General features: G+C 46.3%; 1 protein-coding gene across 4 annotated transcripts in view; it reads left to right on the forward strand.

Annotated features, from left to right (window-relative positions):
• dop (microtubule-associated serine/threonine (MAST) protein kinase dop) overlaps positions 1–12010 on the forward strand; it is a 384316-nt gene that overhangs the window by 162727 nt on the left and 209579 nt on the right. Inside the window, exon 1 of one of the 4 annotated variants that reach the window (XM_089551586.1) lies at positions 1985–4784. The exons of the other annotated variants lie outside the window; for them this stretch is intronic. Within the exon in view, the coding sequence (XP_089407712.1) occupies positions 4650–4784 (135 nt within the window). The 5' untranslated portion in view covers positions 1985–4649. Of the gene's footprint in view, positions 1–1984; positions 4785–12010 lie in introns of those variants that run through there. 4 annotated transcript variants of the gene reach the window in all.

Here is a 12010-nt window from a genome sequence, read left to right on the forward strand (position 1 = left end):
CGGAAGTTCTAGCTCTGTTCGGTGTGTGCTTCCGTTTGCTCGAGCCGGTGCCGTTCGACGCGACAGCCTCGCCGACCTTGCATACCTGAGCGCCTTTCTCTGTCGGTGTAAGCTGAAACTAAAAAAAAACAACAACAACAACAAAACGGAAGAGGCTTTCGCGCGCCGGAACCGGGCGTCTGAAGCTGCCGGATCTCGCTGAGGTGTTCGGGTCTCTCTCTGGTGCATCAGGTGTGACGGGACGTCGCCGGTGCTTTTCGAGTTTTCCCTCCGATAAGTCCTTCCTGTCGCGCCGGCTTATCTGGAGTTCCGTTAGGTGGCGCTTCCGGCGCGGGCTTTGTGGCGCCATCTCTCGGCGTGCGTGTGCATACTCGTTCGCCGCCGTTGCCTGTCTGCTTCGTCTCGTCTGCCGACTCTGTAGGGGAAGCCGAACGTTGGTTAAAAAAAAAAAAACTTAAAAGTTGTCCCTCTATCGTGGCATTAGCATAGCTTTGTGAGCGAGAGTTATTCAGTTTGCATCCACTCGCCGCATCAGTTTTTCTGGGTTGTTATTTTTGCACCGCCTCTAGTTCTTTTGACTGGGCTCTATCGTGGTTCTGCTGTGCAAGAAGTATTTTTCAAAATACTGCGGTGTGCAGACGGGACATATTTCTGGAGTTAAAAAAAAAGATGAGAACTAGGAGGTAGCCCCGTATGTACACCTGTGATTTTCAAGATTGAAGTTGGACAGAAAGAACTTGAGGATCAGCGTATGATCCGTTCTTTCCAAGTAGCTTCTACATACGGCGGCCTTTTGTGAAGGAGAGGAGTTTATAAAAAAACTCAAGAACACAACCTCGCCGTAAATCCTTGTGTCAGGTGCTTGGCTTCGACCTGGTGCTTGAGAGGGCGTCTCCGTTCTTGCTTGGCCCGTCTCTCTGTGTATTTTTTCATACCTACGCACACGTATTTTTTTTCCCCTTTCAACTTTTTCGAGTGCCCCATGAGGTCTTCTTCCAAGCGTAGTTTCTGTGCGAAAGCCCGCGGAGGAATTCTTTAGTGACCTCCTCGTGCTCATCGAAATCGCTTTATTTTGCTTTTCGGAGTTTTTCGGGAGCTAAGTTTCGAAAAAACTCCGAGCAAAAAATAAGACGGAAAAAAGTTGCGCGAAGTCTCACCAGGACTCTCCAAAACTCTGCAAGCGACAGGGACGGCGCTCTTGAAAGATTCCTACGCCTCGAAGGCTGTCTGAGGGCCTTTTTTTTCTTTCTTTCTTATTCGTGTACGTCCTCGCACGTAAACTAATATCTTCTCGCCGCTCGGCAGGACCATATTTCCTTATTTGCGTCGGTTCTGTCAGTAGGTGGCGTACCGGAGTTGGAGAAGTATTGGAGGGGAAATTCATTCCCTTTCTTTTTTTTTTACCTCCCTTATCATTTCGCGCGAGGGAAATTTATCGATACCGCTCCCGCTTTTTAAATTGGTCCTTATCCGTGACTTTTCCCCGGATACCGACCGGTGTCGTTCTCGTCGCATTGAAGGCTTGTGGCGAGACCCTCGTTCGGGGTGCGCCCATCGTTTCTTAATAAGCTCCGTGCCTCCACATAGTGGCCCTAGCTAGGAGTGCGGCAGGTTCGGAGATATTATTTCCGTTGTTGGGCGTCATTTTTTTTTTCCCGCCTAGCCTCTGGTGCGAAGGTACGTGCGGGTATGTGACGTAGCTCTCTTTCTATATATACAAAACAGAATTGAAACAAAGCAATCGAAGTATAAACCAGCTGACAGTTAGTTTTGAAGTCCTGACAGACCCAGAGCTCAATATCTCGCGCGGTACAAATTTGTGCTTTTCGTTGCTCGTGAATACTGAGGAGAACTCTTTGGACTTCAGCGCTGGGGATATTGAAAGGTGAAGATTCAATAGCGCTTTATTTTCGAGCGGGCCTATAACGCGGATAGCTTTAACCTCTGATCGATTATTTTTTGGACCTCATAGGAGGAAAAGACTAGAAAAGTGTGGAAATATTTTTCTCTATAACCGCAGCGTCCGCGCAGTCTATTCGATCCGACAGTATAGAGTGCTATGTGTAAGTGAGACGCTTCGCGAACTTGAGAGTATTTTAAGGAACTAACTAGAAGTGGTGCTTCGCGACGGATGTGATCCTCCTAGACAATCACCCAGTCTCTCCTTTGTGCGAGGTTGCCGCTGAAAAGCGCATTTCCATCCCGCTTTCAGACTTTTTAATTCATAAGGAAGCCGTTTGTTAATTCACTTACCTACGAGAGGCGTGACTTTTCCGTTACTGTGTTTGGTGCAAGACCAAGTTCAAATTTGGCTCCAAGCTTTAGGCGGTGCTTGATAAAAACAGTAGCTGTATTTCCGAGTCGTTTCGTCGATGGGGACTCGATACACGCTGTTTGTTACTTAAAGGTGCGAGTTTGATTTCACAGGTCGCTATAACGTAACCAGGAAGCTTTGGACTTCCCTCGTCGACGGGCCGGGTTGTGAGGCGCATCTGAAAAGTGTCCACTTAAAACCGACAACTTCGCGTCGATTCGGCACTGTCGTACTGCACCGTTCGAACCTGTTGGGGGAGTGGCGCTTCAGAAAGGCCGCGAACTGTTTCTGGTACCTCACTTGTGGACACTCGGCTTAGGGTTGCGAGGCGTATCTGAAAAGTGTCGACTTGAAACCCACAGCTTCGCGTCGATTCGCCGCTGCCGTTCCGTACCGTTCGCACCTGTTGGGGGAGCGTGCGCGTCGGAAAGGCCGCCAAGTGTTTGATTCTCGCGCCTCGCTTGTGGACACTCGGCTTAGGGTTGTGAGGCGTGTCTGAAAAGTGTCGACTTCAAACCGACAACTTTGCTCCGATTCAGCGCTGTCGTTCCGTACCGTTCGGACCTCCGGTTGGGGGAGTGCGCTTCGGAAAAGCCGCCAAGTGTTTGGTGCTCGTGCCTCGCTTGTGGACACTCGTCTTACGGTTGTGAGGCGCATCTGAAAAGTGTCGACTTGAGACCGACAACTTCGCGTCGATTCGGCACTGTCGTTTCGTACCGTTCGCACCTTTTGAGGGAGTGCGCGCGCCAGAAAGGTCGCCAAGTGTTTAGCGATCGTGCCTGTCATATGGGCACTCGGCTTAGGGTTGTGAGGCGCATCTGAATAGTGTCGACTTGAAACCGACAACATCGCGTCGATACGGCGCTGCCGTACCGTACTGTTCGCGCCTGTTGAGGAAGCGCGCGCGTTGGAAAGGCCGCCAAGTGTTTTGTGCTCGTGTCTCGCTCGTGGACACTCGGCTCACCGTTGTCAAGATACCGTCTGGGCTCGAACGGCGACTCTATTATTTCGCTCTGTACTATCATCTGATAACGCCGGAGCAGACTTCGGAAAAGAAGCAAAAGAAAGGACGCCTTTGCGCTAAAATTGTGTATTCTGGCGACGTTGCTACGCGGGTTCAGTCAATTGTGTGTTGGAGAACAGTTAACGGAACGGTGCAACGCCCGGGTGTACTCGACGTTTCGCTATCGTCTGCTGCATCGCGCGGTGAGTCGTCTGCTCGCTTGTATCGTCTGCATTTACGCGCCGTTGTCGTCGTCTGCTTGCGCGGTCCGCTGAACCGTGGCTTGCAGCGCGCACGCGTACACGTGCCGTACGCTCTATATATGGACACGGTAATCGTCTGAAACAGACGCGGCTTTTCGTCCGTGTGTTAGCCTCGTGCATTGTCAGGGGTCTCGTCTGCTTCTGACTCTACGTTGACTTTTATCTTTATTTCCTTTTGCGACTAGCATTCCTCGTCCTCCATCACGAACTGGGCGCCGAGCCCAGTGACATCTACTGCGCAGCAGAAACTTCCATTTGCGTTCCGCAGTTGTCTCTCCGTGTGCTTAAACAAGCCTTGCGTCGGATCCGCCTGCGGCGCGGACTCGTCGTCGGAGCGAGTTACCGGACTGCGTCACCCGTGGGGTTCGCACCCGTCGCGTACCATTTCGGAGCGTCGTCCAGGTGCCGTTCCGCTGACGTCATTTCCGGAGACTCGTGCTTCGTGGGAGTGTGCAGTTAAGAGCTCGTCGTCTGCTCTCGATCCGAGATCCTGGACGGTCTAGCGCGGTCACCGTGTCCTCCGAGATCAAGCTCCTGGTGCTGTAGACTTGCGCATCGGAGCTCCTGACTGAATTGCGTGACGCCCGCGACTGTCTTTGCGAAAAAAAAAGTTTGGCGACCGGTGGTGTCACGTAAGGCGCTGCTGAGTGAAGACGCCCGGAAACATCTCGCATCGTGTGCATCTAGATAATCTTGTTTGGAGTATCATCATCGAACACCCGAAACAGTATCGCAGACTCAAGCTTCGAGTGATCCATCGTAACTACCGCCTTGGCGACTGCTTGACGACGTGAGAGTGGGTCCACTCGCGAACAGTAGCAGTGGTCACTGTCGTCTCGAGTCTGTGTTCGATAAGCAGCTGTCATTAGACCTCTCCGGGTCCCCTGAACTGAGGTTTCGTCTCGATCGTGCTAAAGGGCGCGTCTGCCAAAGGACCTTCTCACTGTCCGTGGAGCCAACCGAGTGGAGAATAGTAGTACGGCCCCGCGACATGAACAACTCGCCTACTTGTGTTGGTCGCACGTGTTCTTGGCCTGTCTGGTGGACTCGGTAAGGGAAGTGTGCCGCCATGATTCAGCGCCAGGAGAGCACCATCTACGAGGAGGACATGCCGGTGGTGATGCGTCGGCGCGGCGTCACCATGCGCGTGCGCATCGTGAGCGTCGACTCGCCCACGAACTCGGCGCCGGCGTCGCCGTGGACGGTGAGCCCAGCTCCGCACTTTTCCGCGCTAGCAAATTTTGCCGTCTGGGGTGGGTAAGGATGCTTCGCTGGAGGTCAGCACAACACCTCGCGTCACACACAGCACAGCGCACCACATCGCGTTATGTGGCACCATGTCACGTGGCACCACATCGCGTGGCACCACGTCACGTGACACCTCACCGCATCACACGACACCACATTACAAAGCATCACATCACAGCACACAGCACAACACAACAGAATTCAGCGCAATGTAATGCAATACAATGCCATGCAGTGTGATTCAGTACATACAAAGCAATCATACAAAGAAGTGTGATACAGTGAGTACAAAGCAATCATACAAAGCAATGTGATACAGTACATACAAAGCAATAATACAAAAGAATTGTGATACAGAACATACAAAGCAATCATACAAAGAAGTGTGATACAGTGAGTACAAAGCAATCATACAAAGCAATGTGATACAGTACATACAAAGCAATAATACAAAAGAATTGTGATACAGTACATACAAAGCAATCATACAAAAAAGTGTGATACAGTGCATACACAGCAATCATACAAAGCAATGTGATACAGTACATACAAAGAAGTGTGACACAGTGCATACAACGCGATTTGATGCAATACATACAAAGCGGTGTGGCACAATACATACAAAGCATTGTGGTACAGTACTACACGGCTCTGGTACAATAGGCATAAAGCTGTCGGCTTCAATAGGTATGCAAAGCAATGTGATACAATAAATACTAAAGAAATGCGAAACAATATGATACAGTACGATGCGATGAAATTCAGTATTATCCAATACAGTGCAATGTAATTCACTCAAACTGCGTGATCTAATAGAGTGAAATACAAATAAAAAAGGTGCAAGTTCATGCTTTTTTCGAACAAGGGAAATCTATTTATGAACTGTATGCATGTGTGGTCGCCGTAAACCGCGTTTATTTTTTTTCCATGCAGGAAACTAGCGAAATGTAAAAAAGAAGCATTTCTGAGTATATTACGCAGAACGTGTTCATTTGCGCTGCACAGTTTGTTTTCAGGAAAAAATGCATGCAGTCGTGGATGTGTGACTAGTCTTGAGCTTCTTGGAAGAAAAAATATTCTGTAAAACGACAATTTTCGTCCTTTGGCACAACTTGGACTTCTCCTTAACCGTAACTTTAAATGAAATTCTGGCGTATCTAAACAGATGAGTTAGAAGTTAAATTATAATTCCCCAGAAGCAGTGCCAGGTATATTACGTAACACGAAGACTTCTCGGAACTTAACTGTTATTAAATACGCGGATATCAGGTTTGGTTGGAAGCAATCAGTAAGGGAAAAGTTATAGTACAAGCAAAAATCGAACACAAACTTCGATTCCCGGGCTTGGTGGAGCGAAGATCAGAAAGCGAGAAATATCAGAAGTTGCACGCAAGACTGAAATCGGATGAAAGATGCAGTTCATCGATACCGCCACATCGTCAGTGACTCATGCAGTAACGTGCTTTTCGAAAACAGTCCGAGAACCCAGGCACGCGACGAGAAAGAAAAGGTAATAACATCGCAGGCACGGACACTTCTCATTTGGCTCACGGTCGTTGCTTTCCGTGACAGGGGTATTAAACATCGCCGCAGGTTGCGCGCACTGTGTTTATTTTGTTTCTTGCGAATAATATACGCTTTTTGTTTTGTTTGCGGACGTGCGCTCGCGTGTCTAAGCGCCCGCGGGACAGCGCACGAGCAAGAAGAGATTGCTTGATTAGGGCGCGCTGCAGCGCTGTTTCATAAACAGCTGCCGCCTCTAGCGCATACCTTACGAAATGAGCTAAGAAAGTAAAGAGCAAAACACTGAGGCAGCGTATGAGTAGCGAGCGTTAGCAATATGGAACGATTTAAACTCATAGTTTTTCAGCGCAACGGCACACGGCCAAAGAAAAGAAGCAGGAAGAGAAGACAAACTGAAATAAAGATTTGATTGATTGATTGATTGATTGATTGATTGATTGATTGATTGATTGATTGAATACAGCGCTGTGTTCGTCCTTCTTCTCTTCCTGCTTTACTTTGGCCGTGTGCTGTTGCGCTGAAAAACTATGAATTTAAATCAAGTGTACCAACTAGCCCACGAGCTAATTCTACTGAAATATCGAACGAATATTGCGTCGTTAGCCTTCTTCGCTATGTCCGGTACAAATTTTTGGCTATATCCGGATATCTACTTTTTTATGCCAACGTATACAGCGCGAGGAGACAAGTCTTTTGACACCACTTCGAATGTCCTACGTCAATCAGTTTGGCCGTAACGGGCGTTTGAAGTTTCGACGTGTCACGGTTTCGGGAACCAAAGTTCGTCGATGCGAATCCCTATGATATGCAAAGCTTTGATTAAACCTAGTAATGTTATGCTCCGTAACGCACTGAATCGTTTGATACCACTTCGAACATTCTAAGCGAATCAGGTGGTCCACAATCTGTGTACCGGTGAGAAGAGCAAAACGCTGAGGCAGCGTATGAGTATCGAGCAAATAGTGCGTCATTAGCCATCTTCGATATATCCGGTACAAATCTTTCGTTATATCCGGATATCTACTTATTTTTTGGTGCCAACTTATACAGCGCGAGAAGGGAAGTCTTTTGATACCGCTTCGAATGTGCTGCGTCGATTAGTTTGGCCGTAATGGACGCTTGAAGTTTCAAGAAGTCGCGGTTTGGGGAACCAATGGTCGTCGATGTGAATCTCTATGATGTGCCGCCGCGGTGGCTCAGTGGCTATGGTGCTCGGCTGCTGACCCAAAAGACGCGGGTTCGATCCCGGCCGCGGCGGCTAGAATTTCTTTGGAGGCGAAATTCTAGAGGCCCGTGTACTGTGCGATGTCAGTGCACGTTAAAGAACCCCAGGTGGTCGAAATTTCCGGAGCCCTTCACTACGGCGTCTCTCATAGCCTCAGTCGCTTTGGGACGTTAAACCCCCCAAAACCAAACCAAACCGAATCTCTATGACATGCTACGCTTTGATTCGACTAGTAATCTTACGCTCCGTAACATCGCTTGATACCGCTCAGAACATTCTACGGCAATTAAGTGGTCCACATGGTGTGTACCAATGGTACCAGCCACTGCTCCCACTTCAATGTCGCTCTAAAAAAAATGCGGGTTAGGGGGCGGATATAACCGTGTCATATAAAAAAAAAAAGGCCACTATAGCGGCGTCGTTTTGTCTTCGCTTGAGAATCTTCCAATTCGTTCAGGTAGGAAAACGGGAGGATCAGAATGTCGCTTGACGAATGAATGAAATGGAGACGGTTGCGGTCGGAGTGGCTGGTAAAAGAAAAAAAAAAAGAACGCGGAATAATAACGAGAAAAATATGGAGCGTAATTAAGAAAGGAAAAGCTGCGTTCGATCGGGCGAGCATCTAGATCGCCGAGGGCTTTCCTGACGACGAAAAAGAAATCACGTCATATTGAAAGCGGAAGCCATATTCGTTGGAGAGTACGCGAGTGGCTAAGTCGCTGAGGATTTTCGCGTGTCGTGCAAATTAAATGGCTTTTCTGGTGTTTTTTTTTATTTTCGGTTTTTCGTTTCCTAAGGAAAACGAAGCTGATCGAAACCACGCCGTCTCGCATATAGCTCCTGTACCGATTAATTTTAAACATTTTTTTCCGCGCACCGCCTAGATTGAAATTGGAGTCAGAGGCGAAAAGAAAAAAAGAAAGACGTCTCATTCTTCGAAGTGCGGTGAAGTAAAAGTATATATATATATATATATATATATATATATATATATATATATATATATATATATATATATATATATATGACAGAAGCCAACAGCCACAGAAACCAAAGGGCACAGGGGATTTTTTTTAAATTAATTTATTTCTTTTGTGGTGTTGATATATTTAGAATATTACTCAATATGTTATCGCTTAAAGCTAATTGATTAGAAAAACAGAAGAAAAAACAACCACGTGCCGCCGGTGGGATCCCACCGGCGGCACGTGGTTGTTTTTTCTTCTGCTTTTCTAATCAATTAGCTTTAAGCGATAACATATTGAGTAATATTCTAAATATATCAACACCACAAAAGAAATAAATTAATTTAAAAAAAAATCCCCTGTGCCCTTTGGTTTCTGTGGCTGTTGGCTTCTGTCATATTTATAACGAGCCCCTCATTCCCCTTCCGTTATATATATATATATATATATATATATATATATATATATATATATATATATATATATATATATATATATATATATATATATATATACTTGCATGCGATATTGAGAAACGCTTCATTTAGGTAAACAATTATTGGGAGTCGACGTTTCGGACAGAGCCTGTCCTTTTTCAAGACAGGTTACATGGTTCTTGCTTCTTTTCTTAAAAGGTCTTCATCTGTACTGGTGTTCCATGTGTCGAACACCTGTGGAGATGAAAACCCTTTAAAAAAATGTTTACCTAAATGAAGCATTTCTCAGTTTCGCATTTGACCTCTAGCAAGCAAGTACGTCGTCTATCTTTTTGTGCTATATATATATATATATATATATATATATATATATATATATATATATAAATTTATATATGCAAATGGACATATATGTGACAGCTGACTCTATGCGTTTCGCGTGCCGTCGGGTTGATTGGGGCCCGTGAATCTCCGTTTCGAAAACTGCTCGGCGCTTTTTTTTTGGCCCTACCGCGATTTTCGAAGGGCGTATATACCGAGCAGCTTACAATAATACGCGTGCGTTGTTTGGGGGTGATTCGCGGCGTTATTTTTTTCCTGCTTCGTGACGGTTCGTTAAAAGACGCGCTCCCGTTTGCGTGCGTTGAAGAAATAGCGCGGGCCTAAACAGGATTGTGACGTTTGTTTATGCAAGCAGGAAAATAAACAGAAACAAAAGAAGCCTTGTTGCTTATGTAATCCCCTCCTTCGGGCCAGCTGGTACCTGTTTTTAGGGAGGAAAATTGACATACCGTAAATTGCGGTGTACAGCCCGCGGGCTATGCGTGTTGAAAAGTAGAAACTTCGCGCTTTGCCCAGTTTTTTAGAGTGTAAAGTCAATTGTATATGGGGCTTTGAAAGGGAACTGAGGACAGGTAGATGTTTGCCTCTATCGGTCGATTGTCTCATTCTAAAGACAAAGAAACTGCCATCTCTAGAAAGAGAACTGTTATAGGCTTGAAAAGGTTAATAAAAAAAGTGGAGTGAAAATATCGCTGCTGTAGCTGCTTTTTTTTTTCGCCTGAAATCTGCAGTTACATTATAATGAACACTTGCTTAACTTATAGGGGCGGAAGCCGCCGCGGTGGCTCAGTGGTTAAGGCGCTCGGCTGTTAACCCGAAAGACGCGGGTTCGATCCCGGCCGCGGCTGACGAATTTCGATGCAGGTGAAATTCTAGAGGCCTGTGTACTGTGCGATGTAGTGCACGTTCGTTAAAGAACCCCAGGTGGTCGAAATCTCCGGAGCCCTTCACTACGGCGTCTCTCAAAGCCTGAGTCGCTTTGGGACGTTAAACACCATGAACTAAGCTAAACTAAGCTAAGCTAAGCTACACTGCACTAAACTAAACTGTACTAAACTACACTAAACTAAACTACACTATACTGCACTGAGCCACACTGCACTAAACTAAACTACACTGATCTAAACTAAACTACGCTAAACTGCACTGATCTAAATTAAACTACACTAAATTAAATAAGACAGGAGAGGCAACTAACAGGTGGTCAAGGGAGTCAAGTAATGGGCACTGGAGGGGAGCGCAGGGCATTGGCTACGGTGGAGCTGGCAACAATATCAAGTACTTTTTTTTTTCGTCATTCGTGTATCTCTGGGGCTGCAGGCCACACCGCCGGCCTTAGAGCACTTGGCGCCGTCATAAGCGTCACTACTTTTGTATCGACTGGCGCGAAAAAAAAAATTCACTTTCGTACCCTAAATTTCTCAGCACTAACGAAGTTTCCTGCTTCCGAACCGAACGAAAGTGCCGCAGAGAGAGTTTAGCGATTTAATTTTACCGAGAACAAAAATTGGATCGACTTATCCCGAGTTTTATGCACGCGTATTATAATGAAAGCGTTACAGGCCAGCAAGAAGCGCTTATTAGCACTCTTTGTTTATTGTAACACACCCCGGGGGGCTCGCTCGTGCGGAAAAGAAATGGCGGGATACAGGGGCCGAATCATAAAGCGTACCTGCGACGCCAGAGATCCGATATCTTGATTTGTGGCGCGCGTACACCTTTCCGGCGCCAGAGATTCGACGAGGCTTGCTTTTGCTGGTGGGCTTCGCAGTTGCTCGCGTTGTTATTAGCCCGTACTTCCTCGTGTACCTCTTTCCGTTCTTTGTTTTTAATGCCAGAGCGTTATATTTATTTATTTATTTATTTACAAACACTGCTAATCCCAATTGGGATTGTGGCAGGAGGGCTTAGTAAGGTTAACAGAACGCGGTAAAGCATAATCGGAGCATTCAACTGGTCAGCATGTTAAGAAAAACAACAAACGGTAAAACGGAAATACAACCGAACTGTGACGGCAACAAATCAAATAACACATAAAATAAGGCTAATATCGGTAGTATTATACAAAGAATAAGAAAATGTAGAAACAATGCTAGTTGTTATAATATGCAGACAATGAGTACACAGTAAATAATATAAGCGTACACTGCAAAGGCATTAACATAGTATAGCTATTTAGTTCATGTAACGCTGCACATTTTGACCCGCCATTGCAAAGTTTCCGCAAATTTTGTCCGCACGTTCGTGTCGTTCTATAAAGATATCTGAAAAAAAAAAATTGATTGTACTAGGTTGAGTTTAGTTTATTGGGATTTAACGTCCCAAAGCGACTCAGGCTACGAGGGACGCCGTAGTGAAGGGCTCCGGAAATTTCGACCTCCTGGGGTTCTTTAACGTGCACCGACATCGCACAGTACACGGGCGTCTCGAATTTCGCCTCCACCGAAATTCGACCACCGCGGCCGGGATCGCACCTCCGTCTTTCGGGCCAGATTTTACTAAGTAGTGGCTTAAAAAATATCGCCGAATCCCAAATTCGGTTGACATGCAATAATTGGTTAATTAAATTCTAGAAACACACTTATGAGGGAGCATTATGTGGCTGTGCAAGCGTTATCGCAAATTGTCCGCAAATTTTGCCCGCACGTTCATGTCGTCCTCTGAAGATATATGGAAAAAATTAATTGGA

The sequence above is a fragment of the Amblyomma mixtum genome, chromosome 1 (assembly GCF_055824585.1).
Source record: "Amblyomma mixtum isolate Tamu chromosome 1, ASM5582458v1, whole genome shotgun sequence".
NCBI lineage: Eukaryota > Metazoa > Arthropoda > Arachnida > Ixodida > Ixodidae > Amblyomma > Amblyomma mixtum.